At 37.9% G+C, this 25,592-nt stretch overlaps 1 protein-coding gene across 1 annotated transcript in view; it reads right to left on the bottom strand.

The window, feature by feature from the left end:
* Positions 1-1,500: 1,500 nt before the first annotated feature.
* Positions 1,501-25,592, bottom strand: part of LOC129902137 (SCY1-like protein 2 B) — a 46,916-nt gene continuing 22,824 nt past the window's right edge. The window contains exons 6-14 of the mRNA XM_055977197.1: positions 24,614-24,675; positions 24,406-24,492; positions 24,175-24,261; positions 22,412-22,525; positions 20,426-20,554; positions 13,719-13,781; positions 13,162-13,323; positions 12,950-13,068; positions 1,501-2,870 (exon numbers count right to left, since the gene is read on the bottom strand). Of these exons, the coding sequence (XP_055833172.1) occupies positions 1,913-2,870; positions 12,950-13,068; positions 13,162-13,323; positions 13,719-13,781; positions 20,426-20,554; positions 22,412-22,525; positions 24,175-24,261; positions 24,406-24,492; positions 24,614-24,675 (1,781 nt within the window). The 3' untranslated portion in view covers positions 1,501-1,912. The remainder of the gene's footprint in view (positions 2,871-12,949; positions 13,069-13,161; positions 13,324-13,718; positions 13,782-20,425; positions 20,555-22,411; positions 22,526-24,174; positions 24,262-24,405; positions 24,493-24,613; positions 24,676-25,592) is intronic.

Genomic DNA, 25,592 nt, shown 5'->3' with positions numbered 1-25,592 from the left:
TTAATGTGTTGGCGGCTTCTTATAAACGTATGGATGAATATCGAGAATCTCAAAAAAGAAAATTCAAGAGGCTTTTGATATGGGTGAGCTTAAAACTGGTAGAGGTTTGCACGAAGAACTTGATATTTCTAGAGCTTGTGATACTCGTTGGGGATCTCACTTCAAATCTTTTAATTGTTTTATTCTCAAGTTTGGTACCATTATGGATATACTTGATAATATTGTTGAAACTGCACATTGTATGGATGAAAGATCTAGGGCAACAGGATATATCAGAGTTTCTCAAACATATGAGGCTGCATTCATATTGCATTTGATGAAAGAAATTTTAGGAATTACAAATGATCTTAGTACATGTTTACAAAAATGGAGCAAGACATTGCAAATGCCATGCTACTTGTTAAAGTGGCCAAGAAAAGGTTACAAGACTTGAGGAAAAATAAAAGATGGGAATTATTTATTGTTGAGGTGTCTAGCTTTTGTGTCAAATATATCATTGTGGTACCTAATTTTGATAAGCGGTATGTTAACTTTGGAAGATCACGACGTAAACTTGTTGATATACTGTCTTTCATCATTATCGTGTTTAAGTATTTTGTAAGATAATTGATTGGCAACTGCAAGAACTTAATGATCATTTTGATGAGGTGACAACTGAGATGCTTTATGGAGTTGCTTGTTTGAATCCGATAAGACTCATTTTCAAGTTTTGATATTCAAAAAATAATGAGAATGGATGAATTATATCCTAATGACTTTGATGAACTTAGTATGTGTGCACTTGAGAATCTGCTTGCAAATTACATAATTGATGTTCATGATATCAACAAAAGGTTCTCTAATTTAAACGGGCTTTGTGATCTTTCAAAAAGATTTGTTGAGACAAAAAAGCATTCGTGTTTGCATCCGTTGAAAGAACTTTTTCAGCAATGAAGTTTATTAAGAATGAGTTGAGAAGTCGAATGAATGATGAGTTCTTGAGTGGTTGCATGGTTCCTTTAATGGAAAAGGATGTGTTTAATGATGTTTCAACTGATGATATTATTTTTCTCTTTTTAACCAATGAAACCTCATAAAATAGTATTGTAAATGTGCTTGAAAAATATTAGGAGTGATCTCTTTTTGGAGTTTGTACTTAACACCCTAGTTCTAGAGTGATATATTAGGTACGACTAATTTTTATGCTCTACTTAGCACATTTTTTGCTCTACCTAGCATCCTAGTTCTAGATTGACATATTGTAAAAGGGTAACTTAGACCTATTAGTTTTAGGTCTCGTGTGACAAAACTAACTTCTTGTATCTATAAACTACATACTACTACTTGGAATTGTGTTTTGTTGGCTTATTCGCACGTTTTATTTTTCGAACCCCCTGAGTGAAAAATCCTGGATCCACCACTACCTGTATTATTCATAATACTCGCACTTCTGGGCAAAATCATGCTGAAAAGACCTTGCATTAGCGAATCTATTTTCAATGCTGATGATGAGAAGAGTACTTCATAAAAGAGGAAATCTGATTTCATAAACCTTCAACCCAAACTCTAGAGAAAAGATTGAAATGTGTCATCAGCCATCTCTTTCATTATTTCTTTAACATCGTTGAGAGCCAATTGCTTTTAAAAATACAATTATTACAAAGCAACCCTTGTTCAACAAATTAAATGATTTTTTTAAGAATAAAAATGCTAAACAAGGAAAACAAAAACTCAGCCACACTATACTACAAAAAGAGTCACTCTACAACAATCTTTGCCTACCCAGGCAAACACTGCCATGCAGCAAGAGTATGAACAGATTTCTCCATGGCATTGCTGGCAAAAATCTTTAATCACGTGGTATCGATAGCTCTCCAGATTGATCTTAATCAGATCACCTGACTCGCATCACAAGGGATCTGCATCTTGGCAATTAGAGCAAATCCAGTAGAGGGGGCTGCTCTGGATGAGACTTCGCATTACCAGACCCTAATGTTGAGGACTTGCGTTGCCCTTGATTTCCCCTTCCGCTTCCCCTTCCTCTACCGACAGCAGTTGATGGAGGAGGAGCCAACCTTGGAGCAGTCTGCTCACGTTTGTTCGAAGAAAAAATTGATCCAATATCGGTTGCTCGACCACTAGAAGCACTCAAAGCTGATGATGAACCTTGACTATGTTTCATAAATCCAAGTGAACTCTGTGAGTCAAGACCCCCACTACTGATACTATCAGTGTGTGATGTAATCCCTTGATTCTGTTTCAAGGGCTGAGAAGAAATTGGGGTGCTGAAAGCCCAAGAATCAAGGCCATTTGTTTGAGAGTTCAAACCATTCAGAAGAGTTGCACTATTGTTAGACACGGGTCTGTTTGCAAACGGGAACATTGTTCCATTGTTCAAAGAGTGAGAAGCAGCTGAGGAGCCACTAGGTCGGGCAGGCCAGTGAGCAAAAGGATCAATATCATCGAGACTTGAACCCAATGCCCTCTTGTTTTCTAATTGTTTCTCAGAATCGCTTATGATGGTAGTACCAAGTGACGAAGGTCTAGGAGGCCACTCCACATCAACTGCAGGACATGAAGACGATAGTTGCTGACTAGATACAACAGATGTCATGTATGACTGTGAAGGTCCAGAAGTAACTTGGATCGACTGTCCTGCAGTAGTAGACTGGGCAGGCAATGTCGTAGAAGACTGTACGGTCGTTGAAGATCCCCTTGGTGGAATCCAGTCTTCATCCCATGACGGGCTGCGTTTTGTGGTAGATTGAGAATTTGCACTTGTTTTGTTCATTTGTTCAGGCATCTGAGTATCAACTGTAAGAGATGATTTTATGTTTACTGCTGGATTTCCTGAGTCGCTCAGCGTCACTCCTCGCTTCTCTTCGATCTTCCTGTAAAATGTGCATGAAAAAGAAAATGAAAAAGAAGATAGAAATAGAAATGATATAAATTAAAAACCCAATACAACTAGCAAGTTCTCTCTAATGAAGTCCTTGGGCATACGGAAGGGCAGAATCTTGTAATCTAAGAAAATACATGACAACATACCATTTCTTAAACCTTTTTTTTTGAGAAGTAACATTTGCATATATTGACAAGGACAGTACATAGGTTGTACTGAAAACCGTATTTACAACAAGTCAAAAATAAACAACTGAATCAGCAATCCTAACAAGTGCCTAAGATGTCAATGATTGACTCAGTATCTTCTAAGAAAAGCTTAATGCAGTTTAACTTGATATTCTCTGGATTACAATTTTTGCCCTCAAAACATCTAAAATTCCTCTTTCCAGATTGTCCACCAGCTACAGGCTGAGACAAACCTCCACCTATCTTTGTCTGCAGCTCCTGCTCCTGCCTCCCTCCCAAATTTATAATAGTTGTGTGATTTTGTTGGGCATAACCCAAGCAATACCCCTGAGGCTGACAATAATCCTCCGTAGCTAAGATGTGATCCAGCAACAGTAGAAATGGAAGACTGACAGTCTCATTGTAACATCCTGAAGTGCCTAACTCAGATAAAGTTGAAAATGCAGAAAGAGTTGTTGAGGTCTGCAACTTTTGTTTCTACGGAAACCTTCACGGACCGTGCAAGATTTCACGGTCATTGGAAGCCATCGTGAAAGTGGACTTCAGAAATTGGAAATGGAAGAGAGTTTCACGGACTTGTTTACGGACCATGGAAGCTTTCACGGGCCGTAGAACGATCCGTGAAACAGGATTCCTGTAACCCAAGAAGTTTCAGTCTTGTACGAGAGGTTGCACGGCTCGTAGGGAGTTATACGACCCGCATAACCATCGATAGAAGTCAGGCCTCATAACTCAGAACCCTCAGTTATTCTACGGACACCTTCACGATCCGCGGAGTGTTACATGGGCAGTAAAAGTGTCCGTGAAGATGACTTCCGACAATTTTTTCTCAGGGCTATTTGGGTCTTTTCCTACTCTTTAAATTCCTATACCATGTCGTTTTGGACTTATTTAGAAGACTAAATCTGATTTCTAAATCTCCTAAACTCCCTATTCACTCTCATTCTCCCAAATTTAGTTTTCTTCTCTATCAAATTCTCTCAAGACAAAAGCAAGGGTTTCAATCTCCAAGTTTTCTTCTCCATATTCAGCTAGGACTTTGGATCAAGGTATGAGGGAACTTCATCAATGGGTCCTTCTTTACCCATTGAGTCCCAAAGAGAGACCTCAATTTCTTAATTATGAGTCTTACCCAAACTCTAGGTTCCCATGATTCTTCCAAGGGTTCAATTGAATTCAAGTTTGTTCATCATGATTGATCCTATTACGCATCATTTGATCATATTTTAATGTTTCTAATGAATTTCTCATGAACCCATGCTATATAAGTAATTTTGATATGAAAATCTAGTTTTGACGATAAGCATGCATTATGATATGAAAAATTTATGAAATCAAGGCTGCTTTTGAATAAAGTATCAATTAGTTTTCTCAAAATTGAGGCTTCCAAATGAAGTACCTCTTGTAAGGGGGTCAACTCACGATGATCTAACCCACTTCGGCAGCTTAACACTTAGACTCATCCCTTTCTTTCTTTTCCCTCAATTTCGCTTCACACTTAGACAATGCCTATGAATATAGAAACATACCAACAAGTACAAGACAAAGTGCCAACTTTGTATTAAACTCGTGTCACAAAGAAGCACACAAAATCAGCCTTATAAAATTCTGATCCAATGACTCTGCTTGTGGCTGGTCTGCCTGTGCCATTAAATAGGCCACCGCACCCAGTCACATGCCAGTCATGTGTCATACAAAGTCAGTTGACATCCCCAACTGATAGGCCAAATTCGAATTTCAAATAAACAAGTTTATCTACAATGCTGACAAGGCCAAAAAGGCTAGAAACTGTCCAACCGCCCAACTGCCCACGCATGTGCGCGGCACACGCGGGCAGCCTTCTCTCTTGGCGCCAAAATCTGTCTCTGGTCGCCAAACTCGCGCCTACCCACGTGCCTGCACTGTGCCCAGGTAGGACCTCGCACAGTTTGCCGTTGTGGTCCAATCTCCTCAACGTTTGCCCCTTCGTCCAGCAATTAGCTCACTTGTTTAGCCACAACCTTGCCACGATCATAGCCTTGCCTTGCCTTAGATTGCCCAGATCTTGTCATGCCTTAGCCACTCTTGGCTTGCATGCCTTAGCCTTGCCTTAGCTTGCCTAGCCCTTGTCATGCCTTAGCTACGGCATTGCCAAGGTCTTGTCAATTGAACTTAATCTTGACTGATTGCATTGGGCCTTGATTAGGCACATCATGTAAATCCCTAGTCAAGCCCGAGCCACTCGAACCATCAAACTGAGGGTCTAACACCTCTTATGATGAAAGAATGACATGATTTAGCCACTTCCGATTGAAGTGTCGTTATACTATAAAAGACTATCATAATTTAGATGCCTTCGATTAAGTCTCTTATGAAAATGTTATGAAATCATAATTTCAAAGGAGCTATTCTATGAGATTTTATGAATGATTGATATTACTAGATTGTTACTATTTCAAAACCTATGAATATGATTATGATGATGTATGATTTCCGTTGGGAGTTTACCTAGCACCGAGTTGGACTAGTGGTGATTACCTAGGTCCCAAAACTATATGCCCCCGTAGGATGTCCTGATTGGGTAATTAGCTAGTGGATCCACTTAAGCTCATGATTATAGTTCTTACCTTGGCAAGTAGGACACTATCTTTACGTTGTGGAAGCAGAACACTGAACTCCATGTGATACCTCATATGATCTATGTCGGTTAACGATATCCCCCACAAAAGACTTATGATTTTCGTATATGTTATGATTGTGATGTTTAGAAATATTGCATTGACCATGTACTAAGTTTCAAATTCAGATTATCATTTTTCATGTCATGTTTACTTGGTCATTGCATTATCATGTTTTCATACTTATCATGTTATTACCTCATGTTTATGCATATGCTCCATACTCAGTACATTACAAGTACTGACTGCATAATTTTCTGCCTATATATTTTTATAATATAGGTTCTGACACTCCTTATCCGGCTCACGGTTAGTGTTGTTTCAGATCCAGCTTGAGTACTTAGTTGGTGAGTCCTCATGATCCGAGGAAGACGCTTTCTTATGTTTATTTCAAACCTTACTTCAGTTTTCAGATTTTAGAGTTAGCTAAGGACATGTCCTAGCAACTCACCTATGTTAGTAGAGGCTTTCAGACATTCAGTTTAGACTTCCGCTTATGTCTTGTACTCAGATTTTCCTTATCTTGCTATGTTAGCCCATCACATACTTATTCAACTTTTAGTGTTCAATTATATATGCTATCATAGTGTCATACTATGCCATATGGTTAGTTTGGGGTCCCTGAGACTCCAGATTCCATGGCTCGACTAAGGGATAGCATCGGGTCGTGACAAGCTTAGTATCAGAGCATCAAATTTTAGTGTCTTAGGATGTCTGAAAGTCGCATACTATATTCTTATTCATGGGTCGCGCCACATTTATGAATAGGAGGCTATGAAACGTTTATAAAATACTTCTTCATAACTCTTAAGTCGTGCGATAGCTATAAAGTTTCCATCAAACGCGTGCTCTATACGTGTTCAGAATCATGCCTCCAAGAAGGGCTCTGTTGAGAAGGAATGTAAATGTGAATGTGAATGAGGAGTAAGAAGCACCTCCGACTTCAACTGATCCTTTGGTCGAGCAAGTCACCCATGCCGAGTTTAGAGCTGCTTTCCAAGTGTTAGCCCAAGCCATGACTGCCCAAGACAGACGTGAGGTTGTAGCTACCGTGAACCCAAATGTTGGTACGACGATAACTAGAGTCCAATACTTCATTTCACTCAGATGGACCCTCCCGAATTTCATGGTTCTATGGTGGACGAGGATCCACAAGAATTTATTGAAGGTATTAAAAGGATTGTTGAGATTATGGGTGTCACTCCGATCGAAAGTGCAGACTATGCAGCCTATCAGTTGAAAGGGGTTGCTCAGATTTGGCTCACACAATGGAAAGGGTAAAGGGTTGTTGATGTGGGTCCATTGGATTGGGACAAGATTAATGGTCCTTTTCTAGACTGATTCTTCCCTCTTGAGATGAGAGAGGCAAAGGTATAAGAGTTTATCAACTTGACGCAAGGCAACATGAGTGTGAATGAATAAGCTTTGAAATTCACTCAACTCTCCAAGTATGCTCCAGTTATGGTGGCCAATCCTACAGCTCGAATGAGCAAGTTTGTTTTCAGTGTCTCGGAGTTGCTTGTGAAAGAGTGCCGAACGAATATGTTGATCAAGGAAATGGATATCTCGGGGTAGATGATTCATGCTCAAAATAATTGAGGAAAAGAAGCTCAAAGAAAGGGCTAGGGAGATTAAGAGGGTTTGGACCAATAGTGGTGACTACTCTCATCAAAGATATGGTGGTAGTGGTCGTTCTCAATTTCGTTAGAGGTATTCAGACCCGGCTCTATCTTCAAAGATTGCTTTGATACCTAAGTATAACAAAGATAAGGTGCCTAAGCCTCAGGGTAATGCTTCTAGTGGATGTTCTTTCCCCACACGTCAGAAGTCTGGGAAGAGCCATTCGAGAGAGTATTTGGCCGGCACTGCCGGATGCTTTGGTTTTGGTAACACTGGTCATAGATTGAGGGATTGCCCATCTGCCCAAGGCAAAGGTAAAGATGTTCGTCAGCAGACTAAACCTAGTGCTCCAACGGGTCGCTCGACTCAATAAGGTACCTCATCCAATTTGGTGGCGAACAGCGCCAAGGCAGATTTTATGCTCTTCTAACTCGACACAATCAAGAGGATTCCCCTGATGTGGTCACTGGTATGTTACAAGTCTTTCAGTTTGATGTTTATGCCTTGTTAGATCCAGGAGTGAATCTTTCCTTCGTGACTCCTTATGTTGCTATGAAATTCGATGTCAGTCCTGAAATCTTGTTAGAACCTTTCCCGATCTCTACTCCTGTTGGTGACTCAGTCTTAGCTAAACAAGTATACAGAAATTGCTCGGTCTCAATTTTTCAAAAAATCACCTCAATTTTTCTTGTAGAGCTAGACATGCTTGATTTTGATGTCATTCTTGGCATGGATTGGCTTCCTACTGGTTATGCTTCTATCGATTGTAGAACCAGAGTCGTAAGACTCCAATTTTCTAATGAGCTAGTCATTGAATGGAAGGGTAGTACTTCAGCATCTATAGGTCGATTTGTTTCTTACCTTCAGGCCCGAAAGATGATTTCCAAAGGTTTTATCTATCATCTAGTTCTGGTTAAGGACACTAGCTCTGAAACCCCAACTCTTCAGTCTGTTTCTTTTGTGAATGAATTCCCAAAAGTATTTCCCGAAGATCTTCGCGAAGTTCCTCCTAACAGGGAAATAGACTTTGGCAGACTTATTCCTGATACCCAGCATATCTCTATCCCTCCCTACAGAATGGCTCCAGTTGAGTTTAATGAGTTGAAGGATTAGTTAAAGGACTATCTAGATAAAGGTTTCATCAGGCCCATCTTTTCTCCATGGGGTGCTCCAGTTTCGTGCGTAAGAAATATGGTTCTCTCAGAATGTGCATTGACTATCGACAGTTAAACAAGGTCACAATCAACAATAAGTATCCCTTCCCAAGGACTGATGACATGTTCGAACAGCTTCAGTGTGCTAGTTTCTTCTCCAAGATTGACCTCAGATCAAGCTATTACCAGCTCAGAGCCAGAGAATGTGACATTCTGAGGACAGCCGTTAGGACTCAATATGGTCACTATAAATTTTTTGTTATGTCTTTTGGCCTAACAAATGCTCTTGCAGCTTTTATAAATTTGATGAACAAGGTATTCAAACAATATTTGGATATGTTCGTTATTGTTTTCATAGATGACAATTTGATCTTGTTTTCATAGATCACATTTTGATCTACTCCCACCTATGTTAGTAGAGGCTTTCAAACAGTCGGTTTAAACTTCCGCATATGTGTTGTTCTCAGATTTTCCTTATCTATATTAGCCCATTACAAACTTATTCCGCTTTTCATATTACTTCAATTATGTATGTTATCATAGTGTCATGCTATGCCATGTGGTTAGCTTGGGGTCCCTCGGGACTCTAGGTTCCATGTCTCGACTAAGGGGTAGGCCTCGGGTCGTGACACTAACCCTCTTCACCAGAGAGGTAACATCTTGAATAGAGGGAGAATTTCCTTTTCTTAAGGTTTCTTGAGTTAAAACAACTTCCCTTGCCAATAACCAAGTGAAATAGGCAACTTTTAAAGGTATCTTGACCTTCCAAATATGTTTCCATGGCCACAGTTGTGGCTATTGATTTCCTTGGTTAAAAAATGTATAGGCAGAGCTAACCTTAAAGATACATGTGCTGTCCAAATTCCAACATTTCATCATTTATGCCTTTAAACTCCTCCAGCACTCTGAAGAATTCAGTCACTGTATATATTTCCCCATCATTGAAATTCCTTCTAAATTGGATATTCCACCCTTGTGTTGTGTCCATAAATCAGCAATATGCACTTGTTGGACTGCCACCCTATACATTAGAGGAAACAACCCCTTTAGACCTTTTGACCCCAACCATTTGCCTTACCAAAAGGAAGTCTTGTAACCATTTCCTATCTTAATAACCATGTGATTCTTCAAAAAAGACAAAAGTACTCTAATAGATCTCTAGAGGTTTAACACCATATGAATTAAGGACCTCGTTTGTCATCCACATGTCCTCTTCTCTATATTTTCCTTTGATGACCTTGCTCGCATAGGCTTGAGGTTCTTGGGAGTACCTCCAGAGCCATTTTAATCTACGGGCTTCGCTTTGTAACTTTAGATTCCTTGTAAACCCCCATGTTTCTTCCCCGAGGGAGTCATGTTCCTTGTTACTTTTCCAGAGAAAATTTCTTCTCACCTTATCCAATCTCTGAATGATTTGGGAAAATGGACATCATGTATGTTGGAAGGGCATCCAACATAGAATTTATAAGAGCGACTCTTATCACCTAGGGAAAGATATTGAGATTTCCATCTGGATAGCTTTTTTCCACACTTCTCAACCACATAACTCCAAATATTTAATGACTTTGACTTGGCTCCTAAGGGCATTTCCAGATATGAAGTAGGTAAAGACCGTACGTCACCTCCCAAAATCCAATACAGTTCTATCACGTTAGTGACCCTATTGATTGGAAACAACAAACTCTTCCTCCCGTTGATACGTAAGCCAAAAACACCTTCAAACAGAACCAAAATTGCTCTCAAAATCAGCAATTGACCTTCGACATCACAAAAATTTAATGATCTGTATATTGAAGGTGTGTGACTTCCATGTTGACATTTGAATTAGAGTTTGAGTTGGTTGGCACCTCAAAACCTCTAAGGCACTCATTACTTCTTGCAACCTTGATTATGTTGTTCAAACCCTCCATAGCAATAATGAAAAGAAAAGGAGACAAGAGGATCACCTTGTCTCCAACCTCTCTGGACAGGGAAGAATCCTTCAGGTGACCCAATGAACAGAACTGAAAAGCTGACAAGCTGACAAGCTGACAAGCTGACAGTGGAGATGCAAAATCTCATCCATTTGATCTACTTCCTCCCAAAGCCCATACATGAAAGCACTTTCAGTAAATATTCCCAATTAACATGGTCATATTTATTTGTTATTTGTTATTTGTATTTATTTATTTGTATTTATTTGTTATCTATTCATTATTTGTTTGTTGTTTTTCTCATAAAGCTTTTAATTTTCTATTCTTATCTAACATTTTTTATGCGTTTATGCTTTTACTGAGCCAAGGGTCTCCAGGAAACAGCCGTCCTACCTTGGTAGGAGTAAGGTCTGCGTACATTCTACCCTCCCCAGACCCCATGTTGTGGGATTTCACTGGGTTGTTGTTGTTGTAACATGGTCATATGCCTTTTCAATGTCCAACTTGTCAACTATTTTCTTCAATCTTTTGTTAACACCTTAGATATCAATTTATACAAACTACCAGTGAGACTGATTGGTCTGAAATTCCTCAGTTCCTTTGCTCTGTCTTCTTTGGTATTAGTGCAATGTAAATGGCATTAAAGCTTTTCTCGAAGATTCCATGATCATGGAAATTCTTGAGGGTTTCAGAATGTCCTTTCTCAAGACATCTCAAAAATTAATGAAGAAACCCATTGTGAAACCATCTGGACTAGGTGCTTTGTCCATGGCACACAACTTCAAACAAGAAAGAACTTCTTGTTCCATAAATTCCCCTAGAAAAGATTCTCTCTCAGCTTCAGTTATCACTGGACAATTAATCAGGTTGCTTACAGGTCTGTTGACAAGGGTTTCAGAATATAACTTTTGATAGAAATTAGTGACGTACCCCTTAATTCTTTCAGGCTTTACTATAGTAGCCTTCTAAATCACTAACTGGTCAATATTATAGGGTCTCTTATGTGCACTGGCCATTTTGTGGGAAAAATTGGTATTCCGTGAAAAAATTGGTAGTCTTGTCCCCCTCTCTAAGCCAAAGAGCCCTAGATCTGTCTCCAAGTTGTTTCTTCATTTTTAAGGTGTTCCTCATAATCCATCAACATAGTTGCCTTCAACATAGACTCCTCTTCAATCATCTGTCTAGTATCCTGAACTTAATCTAGGGTAGTCATTTGTCCCAAAATTTGAGTTTTTTGCATTCCCAGATTGCCTAGGGTGGACCTGCTCTATTTTTTTAGCATGTCTTTTAAAGCTTTCAGTTTGCATGCTAGGATGTGATCAGGCTTTCCAGTTAATCAAAAGATTCCCACCAACCTCTAACTCTATCCACAAAACCATTTGTGTTCGGCCAACAGTTGTCAAACTTGAAATATGATTTGGTTTGTTCCCATTCACCACATTGTAAAGACAATGGATTGTGATCAGAAACCAATATCTGCAGCCTAACCTGTTTGATTTTCCTAAAGTTGTCATCCCACTCTTTGGATACAAGAATTCTATCAATTCTAGAGGCAGCATTTCCTAACTACTTTAAACCAAGTATAATCCCAACTACCACCAGCTGAAAGTCCACCAGCTCCATATCTTCAATGAAATCAGAGAAATCCCCCGTTGTCGGGGTTCTTCTTCAGCAATTTACTTTCAGATGGGAACCTTGTGACACCGAAATCTCCGCAAATGGCTCAACGCCCCTCAAATAGACTCCTGATATCACTCAATTCCTCTCATACGTGTTTCTTTCCATTCTGCAATTTGGGGCATACACTCCTGTACATGTAAAACCATTTTTCTTTGGTTTCCTATATAACCTTCTTTTTCGTGTGTGTGTGTGGTGGTGGTGGTGGGGTGGGGGGTTGTCTCCGGTGGTGGTGGTGGGGTGGTTGTCTCCATTAAGCAAAAGCAGTGTTATCCAAAGAAAAAAATCTCTAAGGTCCATTGGGGCTTTAAGCACAAATAAAGCCCAATAAAGCGTGGGCTTTAATGAAAAATGGTACAAGGGAGAAAGAATACAAATATATATGTTTAGTTCAAAACTAATAATTATAAGCATGAATGACAAATATATGAACAAAGAAATTGAAAAAAACTTACAATAAAGTAAAATATCAATTGCTTAGTGTCGCCTCTTTAGAAGAGGATCACTAGCAAGGAAAAGTATGCCGAAGAACCTTGATGACGATATTGAAGTGCACATTAAGCGAGATGAAGTGCTCAACACATTTTTAGCCTCGTTTCAGGGCTTAGCGTGCCTTTAAAAACAGTGAGCAAAAGCAAAGACTGAAGCAGACAACTTTTGCAGTTGGTATCCAATCCAGTAATTCATGATGGAAATAATCAGACAGAACAAGAAAATACCAGATACCAGTTACCAGTCAGCTCACCAATGTTCTTTTAGAATCTGAAATTCCTATCACCCCTCTCTCAAGAGTTTACATGCACATATGACATGGGGAGAGAAAATAAGTATCAGCGGATGGATGTAAATGGTAATATACCTGAGAATCTCCTTCACAAAAGCCATGTATTTTGCAAATTGCTGAACATTTAATTGTTGAGCAATGAGAAGAGGCATGAGAAGTGGAAGGACATGTTCTGCCACAAATTCTATCCCATTCTGAGGAAAAGTAAATTTAAGTAAAAGCTAAGCAAGTGATTAGATACTATTGTTTCAACCACGAGCAATCAGTTTGACCAAGACAATATATACCCTCTTCAAGATAGAGTTGGCTACCCCAAGGGTACACATGAGAGTTGGTGCAGATCGATCAACCACAGTACAACATTGGATTGTCTGTAAGATCTCTAGAACAGCAGGCTTGTCCAGTGTGTGGACCATGTCTCCCAAACATAATAGTGCATTGACTCTCACCTGACAAGAGAAAAAGAATTATTGCTCCTATATCAATCTTCAACTTGGTCAACAAACCCAAAGAAGAACCTGGCTTATCAACAACCAGTTATTTCAACTTGGTCACTAACCAAAAGAACGGCCTAGCTTAACAATCAGTGACACTAAAAATGAACTCATGGATCAGGAAAGAAAGATTTATGTAAAAAACTAAGGTGACCCAAAACGTTTAGGAAATTGATGTGCCAAAGCACTCATCCTATCAACGCAAGCAGTATTTTGCCCTGGAAGATGAGAATTGCTAAGAATATCAATTACCCAATATTCAGGATTTTCTGGTGTTTTCATTTACAGTCACAAGGCTCTAGAGTAACTCATGTCATAACATTCCTGCACAAAATGTTAAGACTACGTACCGCAGCTACAGTCGTTTTCAGTGCCAACCCATGAACGCGAGGCATGATTGCCTGTTTTACTAACTGCAAACAGATAGATAAATAAATAAATAAATAAGCATTTACAAACATACATATGAAACTAATTCCAAGTTAACAGCAGTGATACTAGTTCTCCAGAACTAAAGATTCATATTCACTCACATCCTCTTTAATCTATCCCCTACCACATATGTAGTAACACATCAAGGTTTTACATTTATATCCAAGCATTAATATCTCGCCTACCATAAACGCAGGTTACATGAATGTTTAACTAAAGAGAGATAAACCTCATCGTGTAATCCTGTTGCAAAAGAAAGTGGGCAACTTAAAGCTTACCATATGCATAATAACCAACTGTAAACAAACTTCAAAATTCAAAGTAAAGTTCATTAACTAGTGACATTAACTAGTAAAGTCATTTATCCTATATTCATATCAATAAAGTCATTCAACTACTAACTCATTTTCTGAGAAATAACTCTAACTGGAAAGAACTCTCTCCACCGGAAAGAGGTCTTGGACGAGCCCAACAAACTTAAACTTTTGAGAATTTTCATAAAAATTATTACTTCCAATTCTCTTCAGTGACCACTTCTCTAAATATCTTCAATTCTATTCATTTATTTGGTAATGTTAACCTTCTTTTCCTCTTGATTGTCTTCAAACTCATTAAGAAATTTTGTAACTTTTCTGTTAAAATGATAATTTACTGCTATTCCAGCACTTGCAAGTTAAATTATTTTAAATTCTGGTTTAGCAAAATCTATATATATAAAATAAAGCTATAGACAGGATGATGTGCCACCTCTCTGTGACCTAGAAAATTATTTATCTTTTATCTCCTTTTTTGAATTTTTTCTTTCATTCTTTTTCATTAATCAATTTGTTTGATGTAATTAAAAGAAATTCTATCATATTTACTACATCTAATTGTATCTTATGACTTACAAAAAACATTCATTTGTTTATATTCTCTACTTAAATAGCAAGTCTCCTCAACTCCCTTCTACCTTATTTGTATGGCTTAACCAATCTATAAATAACAATCATCTATGGAATTGTTGGATGTTTATTTCCGTTTTCTCCTTCTTTTTTATTAGAATATCTTTTTCTCCTTTTTTGGTTTTTTCCTTCATTTTTTTCATAGATCATGTGTTTAATCATCAAAAAAGTGGACATAGAAAAGGTGATGTGATAATATGATCATCACTTTGATGAAGATCATAGATATATTCGGTACACAAACACAAGTTCATCAAGATTAAGAACGAATTTTAATGGTGGTGTAAGATTCATCAAAGAGCGATGGTCACATTGGTTTGATACAAGTTCATATGAAGAAGGAAATTTAATGGTCGAGGAAGATTCATCAATAGGGATTGTCATATTAGTTAGATGAAGTAGAAATTTGAATGATCTACAAATATATATAGATACACTGTTTATTGCTTATTTTAGTAGTTCCAATTAACTACTCGAAATACAAGATATACCCTCCCAGAACAAGACTCCTTTACAAAGTTTTGCACTTTGTGTATCAAAGGCAATGTAAAATGGTCTTCAATGATTATTTTGTTACTAACACAAAACTTATTGGTATTTCATTATATAAAATTTTACCTTTAATATATATTAATTGTGGTCTATAGCATGATAATGTGACATAGTTCTTTGGCCAAGAACTCATCATTTTTGGTTCTGTTCACTACTTTTTCCATTTTGTTCACTCTAATTTGGATGATGTAGTATATAACTAAGAACCATAATCTTTTTGTTATTATTTCAATTCTCTTGATTTTTCCTTTTATTTTCTTATCAAGAACTCGATTTTCACAATTAAACGCTCCAATCGAGTAATTTCTTCATACAAATAAATCTGGCATCTCATAACCTAACATGAAAAAATTGCCAATCAATTAAGAAAATTGTGGTTGGGAATTGAATTTTTATACTTTATCCTATATTTGGAAAAAAAAAGCATTTTTATACTGCTTAAGTGACTTAAAAAGGTCTCACACCATGCCAAATTTATTTATTTTTGATTCTTTAAGAAACAAATGCTTGATTGGAGCTTTTAATTGTCAAAATCAAGTTCTTAATTAAAAAATTAAAACAAAATCTAGAGAACGAGTGAATTGAATGAAAAAAGAAAAGTATTAAAAAGGACAACTCGTAGAACTGATGGCTACATCTATACAGCTTCGATCTGGGTTGAATCTCCGATCGTCGTGAGAGTAGCGAAGAAAGAAGAGACACGGAAATCTTTGCACAGTGGGTAATAGGAACCCAGGGCCTATTTTAGTGAAAAGCCCCGCGTGTTTAGGGGAGAAACATATAGGTTCATCCAAGGTTGTGAAAGGCGAGCTCATTATCGCCTTTGGCGAGAGGTAAGGTGAGGTCTTGGTTCCTATAACTAGCGAGGCGAGGCAATCTCAAAAAGACGAGAATAGGCGATTGGCGACACAGCGAGGCGAGGCATCGCCTTTTATTTTTATTTTTTTAAAAAGGCATTATTTAATAATTAAAAGGCAAAATTTAGGGTTTGTTTGGTATTTTGGCAAAACCCCAACTCTCTTCTCCCTTTTTTCACTCCACTTCAGCTTCGCAACCTTCAGTCCGCAATTCGCAGTCACAACTTTCAGCTTCACTCTTCTTCTGCTTCTTTCTTCTTTTGTCCTCTGCTTCGCGACCTCAGAAGGTACGTTTTCGGCACTTTTTCTTCTTCTTCTCTTCTTCTTTCACCTGTTTTTTTATTTCTGTCAACACTCAGCAGTGTGCAGTCCTTTTTTTTTTCACGCTCTATTTTTAAATTTCTTGAGACTACTGACTACTGCAATCTGCCTATGAATTATCTAGTATTGCTTGTCAATTGTCTTATGAAATTTTTGGGTCATTCAAGTTTTGGACTTTTAGTATCTACTATCTACTATTAGTTTAAAATATTTGCTAATACGTTATTGCTATTGAGATTTTGGATATTTATATATGCAATTAAACATTTTAAGTTTTTGGTATTAATTGGCGCATCAATTCAAAAAAGCGAGTGCCTCGCTGCGAGGTGAGGCAGAACCTTGTCGCCTATCGCCGTCCAAAACATTGGGCTCATCGAAGGACATTATTAATTCAAATTTCAAGCCATGTGGGAATCAGGTTAAAGGGAAGGGTCCACTTTGGGTTTTGGGGGGTCGAATTCATAAAGAAAGACACTTGGGCTCAGATTTTTAAAGTCCGACTATGAAGGGCCAAACGCAGTTAAATTATGTACAAGTCCATGAAGACATTATCAACATAGAAATACATGCAAATTTGGCGAGACTTGTTTCTCACAATAAGCTCGAGGAACTGGAGTTGCTGCAGGGGGGAGTGGAGAACTCGAAAGAGATGGTGAATCAGGTGGTCGATAATTCTTCCCTAGAAGTTCATGGGTAAGTAGATAAAGAAGAATCCATGGCCATGCAATTGAAGGAACAGAACAGGAAGAGACAACAGATTGCATCAATGAAGACGCGACTCCTCTGAAAATTCAATTACCAGTGGAGGCGGTCAGTCAAGGTCTCGATTCTTCAGACTGGATTCAACAACATATCCTTAAACCAAGCTCAAAGTTCGAGGTAGATTTTAAAGGTTGTGATAAAAAAGCTAAGGGAATATTCATGAAGATTGATAGTAACAAACAGTGGAATAAGGGGACACAAGCCATTGTCAAGAAGAAGAGGAGGTTTCCAGGAAACGAAACTTAGGGGGGGACATCACAGATATGGTAAAAGAAGTATAGGGGGACAATTGGGTAAATCACATTCAATTGGAAGCTAGTGAGAGTAGAGGAGGCATTGTGATCATGTGGGATAAAAGGGAATGGGATGGAGTAATAAGTAGGGATGTATTCTGTTTCATGCAGTTTCAGGGGGAAGAACCAAGAGTTCAACTGGCATGTGACAGGGATCTATGATCCGAATGATAGACAACTGACAAGAAAGGGAGAAGTGGGTGCTGCTACGGAGTTGTGTGAAGGGCTATAGGTTCTATGTGAAGACTTCAACACTCCTAGACATCCTTCTGAAAAGAACTGTAGCAGAATAAGCAAGGCAATGACTGATCTCTCTGACTTTATTGAAGATATGGAGTTGGTAGATTTAAAATTTATAGGGGGAATATATACCGGGAAAAAAAGGAGATAGCGAGAACATTGCTGCTACGCTTGATAGATTCCTAGTATCAGAAGAATGGGATGCCAGCTTCAGGAACATCAGAAGTTGGGTATGACCAACTTATGACTTTTTTTTTGAAAATGGGTGAGGAGATTACAAGGTTAGGAATCGAACCCTCACCAACAAGGTGAAAGTTCAGGTAACAAACCAACTGAGCTACTAATATTCCCTGACCAAATTATGACTTTTAGATGATGATAGACCCATCACGTTAATTATTATTATTACTATTATTATTTTATTATTTTTTTTATTTTTTATTTATTTATTTATTTATTTATTTTTGGGGGGGGGGGCGGTCTTTAAGATTATAGCCAAACTGTTAGCAGAGAGACTTAAAAAGGTCATCCAGAGGTTGGTTGATAGACAACAGATGACCTTCATCAAAGGAAGACAGATCATGGATGCAATTTTGCCAATGAATGTGTGGAGAGCAGACAAAGAAATCTCAAACCAAGTACCCCATGCAACTGGATAAAGCATGTGATCACCTGAATTGAAACTTCCTCATCCATATGCTGCAGAGAATGGGATTTGGCGGAAGATAGATCAGATGGATAAAGCACTGCATTAGCACAGTTAAGTTAAGAGTCTCCATTTTAATTAACAGGAATCCAAATGGCTTTTTTCCACCTCAGAGGCCTTATAAGGCAGGGGGATCTTCTCTCCCCCTTCCTGTTTATACTAGTAATGGAAGGAATGAGTAACATGCTAAATACTGCCAAGGAGAGGGGATGGATAAAGAGTTTCCAGGTTGGTGAGGAAGACAACATGTAGATACCTCATATCCAGTACGCAGATGACACATTAATGTTCTGTGAAGCTGAGGATGAATAAGTCTTGGTGCTGAGAGTTATTTTCATTATCTTTGAAGTTGTTTCTGGCCTACTCATTAATTGGGGAGAAAGCTTCATCTATGCTGTAAATGAAGTGGTACAGTTGGAGCATCTGGCAAAGACTTTGGGTGGCAGAATAGGTGAACACCCTACCATATACCTTGGGTTACCTTTGGGTGCAAAAAAAAATAATCTAGGGGGATATGGAATGGAGTAATGGAGAGATGTGAAAAGAAGCTGGTACACTGGAAAAGTCAGTACCTTTCTAGGGGAGGAAGACTATTCCTTGTAAACAAAGTCCTTTGATGCACTCCCCTCCTACTTGATGTCTGTCTTTCCTGTCCCTGCTAGTGTGATTAAAAGACTAGATGTTGTGAGGAGGAATTTCCTATGGAAAGGTAGTGAAGACAAGACAAAATTCCACCTTATTAAATGGGTGGACTGATAGTGTGCAAGAAAGACGGAGCTGTTGGTAATACAAATCTGAAGAAGCAGAACCAGAGCTTGATGATGAAGTGGCTATGGAAATTTGCAAATGAAGACGTGATTTTATGGAAGGATATCATCATTGCCAAATATCGAATGAAAGATGCATGGATGACAAACATGGTAACAATCCCATATGGTTGCACAGTGTGGAGAACAATCAGAAACTTATGGCCACTTATGCAATCCAGAATCAGAATCAAGGTTGGCAATGGACAAAAGGCCTCATTTTGGAATGACACGTTAAATTCTTACCTACAACCTTCTTAAAAAGGGAGAAAAAATAACTTTTATCCAGTGCCTCTTCTACAAAATCCCCTAGCATATATTCAGAGATTTTCATGTAACCTTTCCATTTAGCTTTAGGAGTTGTTCTCGTACCTTTTTATTATATTAACAAAATCACTTAACTGATGAGTATAAACCTAAAGAGAATTCACGAAGAAATATCTGGTTCAATCTGAACGAATTGTATCTGCATATCACATTCTACCCCTTCATTAATATTAAGAACATGTAGGTTACTGGCTGGCTCCAATTCCATTGCCCAAGATCAATATCTCTTTATTTCTTCCCTGTCCATAAAAATGACATCTCTTTTTTTATAATTGTGGTCCGGTACAGCTTACATGCACCTCGACTAACTCCCCAGAATACTTCTCACCTCCCACCAGCAACAGGTATCAGGTAACTTTGTGCACCAAAGCTAAGACAGATGGAAAGAAATCACAGTGTTTTTGTCTCTGCTAGGATTTGATCTTGAGACCTCATGGTTCTCAACCCACCTCATGGACTCTCAACTATACGATGCACAAAATATAGAAGACGGCAAGTACTCTGCGCAAATACATTGCCTTCACAATTTTTCACCCCTACATAACAAACTAAGTAAACATGTCTCTGACCACCCAGCATCCCTATTCCCTATTTTCACTTCATTTTGGCACTCTCATTCTTAATCATGTTAGAGGTGCCTAAAGAACTTCAACAGTGATGAAACTTCATTAAGAAACATCTATTGGAGGAACAGATTATACGTCTTTTTCCTTTCCTTTTCTGGGTAGAACCGCTGAATTTGATATAAATAGACATTAATCTAAACTCAGACAATCAACTGCTGTGACACTTAAAAATAATAAAGGGTTTCAATTACCTGAAGATCAAGTTGCTTAGCAAGTGCTAGAGTCTTTTTCAGGACTTCCTCTTGCAAACGTGAATCAGTATCATCATAAGCTCGGACAAGCATGGGCAGGACATGTGCTACTAAGTGATCCTGACTAGCCTATAAATAAGAAGATGAGATAAATGAAAAGGCAATGATAAAAACAAACACCAAGTATATGTCAACAAGGGGGAGAAACTTCCTACAGTATATATGGGTCTACAATTGGGGGCAAGAATTAGGTGGGACATGCAAGAAGAAATTGGTGCCATTAAAAATGCATCTCTTGGGGATGGTTGACTTTAGTGAATAGTGTGTTGCAGTGGAAGAGCCACATAGACCGAAGGGTGGTCAGTTGAACACCCTTAGTCAAAAAACTATACTATGTATATAGAGAATTATATCGTGTATGTAGGTCAAAAATTACTACTTATACATATTATTAGATCTTGAACATCCTTAGCGAAATTCATAGCTTCATCACTAGTGCGTTGGACCATTTAGTAAGATGGTCGACAGTCATTCATCATAAAAAGGTTGGAGGTGTGGGAGTTAGAGATCTGAAATTGCACAACAAAGATTTTGCGGCATAGATGGCATTGGAGGTTCGACGTGACAAAGAGAATTGTAGAAGGTGGTAACTGTTAAATATGGATTGGAATTTCCCTAGTGTACTAAACTGGTGAAGACGCCTTATGGAGTATCTATATGGAGGCAAACAAGAAATTGTTGGGATGAATTTAATCCCATACAAATCTGAAAATTGGAGATGGAAGAAAGGTCAGATATTGGGTGGACAAATGGCTGGAAAATACTCATTTAAAGGATACACATAATCTGGCCATTGAAAGAAAATGAACTGTAGCAAGCTAAGAAATTTCAGTGATTTGGGACTGCGAATGTAAGCGTCTTACTACAAAGTTAAATACTGCACTTTTAATTGAAGGGAAATAAGATAGCTTATTCTGGGAAAGCAGCAGTGATGGAGAATTTTCAGTTCCTATTATAAACTACTTGACAAGATAATTCAAGGAAACAAAACTGGCCCTGGAAGTATAATTCGGAAACAAGAAAGTTGCTTGTTTTGGGTGGATAACCACAAATGATCCTCGCCTCACTCAAGATTGCATAAGAGAGAATAAATCTCTGTGGTAAATGTAGCAAGCGTGAACAGCCGACAGCATCAGTCTGTCGCCTTTTCATTCATTGAAATTTCGCTTGGCAGATATGGCACATGTTTCTAATTCTCTGTGGAGTTCATTGGGTGATGCAAAGAAAGTTGGAGCAGTTGTCCAACTGCTGGCTAGGACAGAAGGCTAATAGAAGGTTCAGACAACTACGATGGTCTATTCCATTGTGTAGATTATGGATTACCTGGGAGGAAAGAATAGTAAGATTTTTGAGGGGACGAAAGATAGTATTTCTCATATTATGTTTAGATGCAGTCAGAATTCGTGCTGCTGGAATTAGAGAAATGTAGCAACTGAGTGCAGAGATTTTAATTCTGCTGAATTCCTTACAGGCTCAAAAGTAGACGATCGGACATCTTTGTATTGATCATCACCGTCTTGGTAATCTTTGATTTAATAAAACTTTTCTTTAATAAAAAGGTAACAAAACAAGCACCAAGGAGGTAAGGATTCAAGAAAGAAACGAGTAGGAATAAGAGACTAGAAATGCCTTCTGCTGCCTAGCCAAAAAAAAAGGCCCAAGTAAAGCTTTTGGCACTGTCAGCAGTGAAAACCTATAGTAATTGGGTTTCTTCATAGATAAGCTTGGTTTTCTTTTCCTTTCTATTTTTAGTTTTTTTTCCTCCCTCTTGTAAGGTGTTTAGGAGGAATTGCTAACACAAGTTTGAATATATGTACTGCAATCATTATAGATGACCAGGATTAATATATGTGCTGCAATCGTTAAAAATGACCAATTAAAAACAATTAGACGAACACCCAAAAGTCAGCAGCAACTTTGTCTTACCTTGTTGATAATAAGCTCTGCATGCTTAACAAGTAGCAATAATGTTTCACCTGCCGCGCTGTTTAAGACAGGAACAAGAGCTGGCAGGGTCGATATCCCAAAATCACTTTTATCCTGCAGTGGACCACTCAATTAGTCATACTACACTAAATTAATAGATAATAGATGTACAGTAGGAGTGGATCAGTTAATCATAAGGGCACAGCCAATAAAGATGAGTCATTGTAATTCACTCAGAAAAAATTAGGATTAACCCTTGTACTGTTACACAAATTACTTTTAAAAATTCAATAACAGAAAGGTGAACAATACAAGACAAACAAAATGACATGAATATGCAATGGTACATTTATAATGTGAAACATTTTTCTGAAGTACATCATTATTACAAGAAGAAAACACAGTGCAAGCTAAATCAAACACTATGTTCAGCATGACTGCTTCACTGTTGTCTCCCCCTTTTAATACTTGATTTTATATGCTTTAGTTGAGCCGAGGGTCTATCAGAAACAGCTTCTCTACCTTCGCAATGTAGGGGCAAGGCTGCATACACACCACCCTTCCCAAACCTCACTTGTGGGATTACACTGGGTATGTTGTTGTTGTTGCAAACATAAGATTGAGCAATGCAGACGTGAATATGCAATGGAACATGTATAATGTGAAACATCTTCTGGAGTACAACATTATTACAGGGACAAAATACAGTGCAAGTTTAACCACATTAGGATATTAGATTCACGTGTATAACACAAGATTGAGCTATGCAGACATATAAACAAAGATGTGAGTTATTAGTTGACAGAGCTAAGTAAATTAGTAAGCTAACGTGTACAGAAAATATCTAGGACCTGCAATGCTCTGTGAATGGCAGTCAGGTAGATTAGATTAGTTGGGGCATACAAGTGTGTGGCCTAGTGATCAATGAAGTGGTTGAGAGCCATGAGGTCTCAGGTTCGAATCCTAGCGGAGACAAAGACACTAGGTGATTCTTCCCATCTGTTCTAAATTTGGTAGATAGAGTTACCGGGTACCTGTTGCTGGTGGGAGGTGGCAGGTATCACGTGGAATTAGTCAAGGTGCACGAAAGCTGGCCCGGACACCGTGGTCAGAAAAAAAAAAGATTAGCTCTGTGGGTGGGTGAGTGAAGATTATTTTGTATATATAACTCAATCAGTTGGTTAGTTAGCTCAGTTCATGCATTTTTTCATTTTCCAGAATTTAGGCAGGAAAAGTTGGTTTGAATTTTTGTGCTAAAGTTTATATATAATATTGTTGCCTTTCTAAAGAAAAAGTTAGTTTTAATTCTCTCAAGACATCCTCTTGAATTGATCTAGATTTCGATAATTGGGTGTTTTCAATTGTTTAAAATTATACACAATGTTTCTGAAGAAACAATCCATGATAAATTGTTCTCGTCATTGATAACATACAAAACATGCTTCTTTTTAAAACAGTTTCTCCGTATAATTTTCTGGTTCACAGCATAAATAGCCATTCCAAGTCACTAAATAGGTCCAGTAATTAACTGGTGAGAATGCATAGTAATGTTTCCAAGAGTGAGAACACAGCACCACCTTATCAAATGACTCTAAATCTCATTCAGCTGGCAAAAAACAAGATCGAACGGATGATACTACACAACATATTCAAACATACACTCAAAATGTAACAATAATTGGTGGAGTTCAATTTTGGATAAAAGAACTAGTCAACAGTAACAGCTATACAAGCATCAGATTAACATGCTGACCAGACAATACCTGAGATTCTGCAATGGTCAGAACCATGGGAAGAATCATGGGTTGCATTACCACATTCCGGAGCTCTGCACAAAGTGGAGGAAGAACCTGCACCATAATACAAATGTAATAATTCTCTGCTCATTCAAAACTGCACAAGCAACTAACAGAATTATTTGAGCAACAGAAGACCTCATTATTGAATAGACTTATCAAATCAAAGATGACTTATAACAGGGATAACCTTCCAACCTTATAACGCAGTACACGGGAGTCAAAATCTTTCCACATGTCAGATAATGCCTTTAAAAACTCAGATTTCTGCATGTTATCTCTTTCCTACAAAATGAAAAGTTCTCCTCAATAATCTAAGCTTTAGACATTTTGCAACACTGTACCATTGCCAAACATAAAGCATATATTCCTGCAAGCATGCACAAGCTAAAATATAGAACCATACAAGCATGTGATCCAGGAAGCGAAGAGCACGCAACCTAGTGTCGTCACGGAAAAAAGATGAACCTGTAAGAAAAGAAACAATTTTTCGATGAAATTCAATTCCTGATGCATAAGCTTGATTTCAAATAAGTGGATAAATATCTATAAGAACAGGAATGTGCAAACTACACTTCTCAATCATATTTTCCTCCTGAGATCAATTATTCTTGTCATTCATTAAAAAAAGGATGATCAATTATTCTTGTCATTATGATTGGACAAAGCAGAATTCAGTCTCGGTTAACAAGAAAGAACTTGGTTCCATCGTATTCACCTCAACTGAACACAAATCCAAACAATGGCTAAATATTAAACTTCTTACTTTACCCAAAAATAATAATCAGTATATTTCACATTCTCACTTGCAGGTCATGTCCTAACACTTATTCTTTTTGATTGTTCTAACACTTGATTATTCTTTCCTCTCTGTTTTTCTTGGTAATTTGAAAATCCCATATCTTCAATCCATACCAACGCCACTTTCTCAATTACATCAGATCATTGAAACTGAGATATTCTGGTTTAAAACCTTGGCATCATGGGCAGAATAACCTTTTTTAACCAAAGAGAAAGGTAAAATTTCACTTGGTAAGAAGAATAAATAATTATGATGAACCAAGGAATATGCCACTATAAAATTTTACGACTTAAGAATTAACACCCCCTCTAATTCTGTGGTACTAATGTATTGTCACACAATCAAATTGATCATTAAAAGTTTAGAGATAAACAACCCCCTTTAGATGATGCAAGCTTTTTCACAATATTCCAACATTTCACGGACATGTTGTTGATAAGTAGAATGTAGATGTGAAATGGATGAAGAAAAATCATTCACGATGATATTGGTCCATGACATGCTTCCAAATGTTGTCAGCAGTCAAAACGGTACATAATAGAAAACAATGACACCAATATAACAAATAAAACTATTTTCTAAA

The sequence above is a fragment of the Solanum dulcamara genome, chromosome 9 (assembly GCF_947179165.1).
Source record: "Solanum dulcamara chromosome 9, daSolDulc1.2, whole genome shotgun sequence".
Classification (NCBI taxonomy): Eukaryota; Viridiplantae; Streptophyta; class Magnoliopsida; order Solanales; family Solanaceae; genus Solanum; species Solanum dulcamara.
This window is presented reverse-complemented; position numbering and strand designations above follow the sequence as displayed.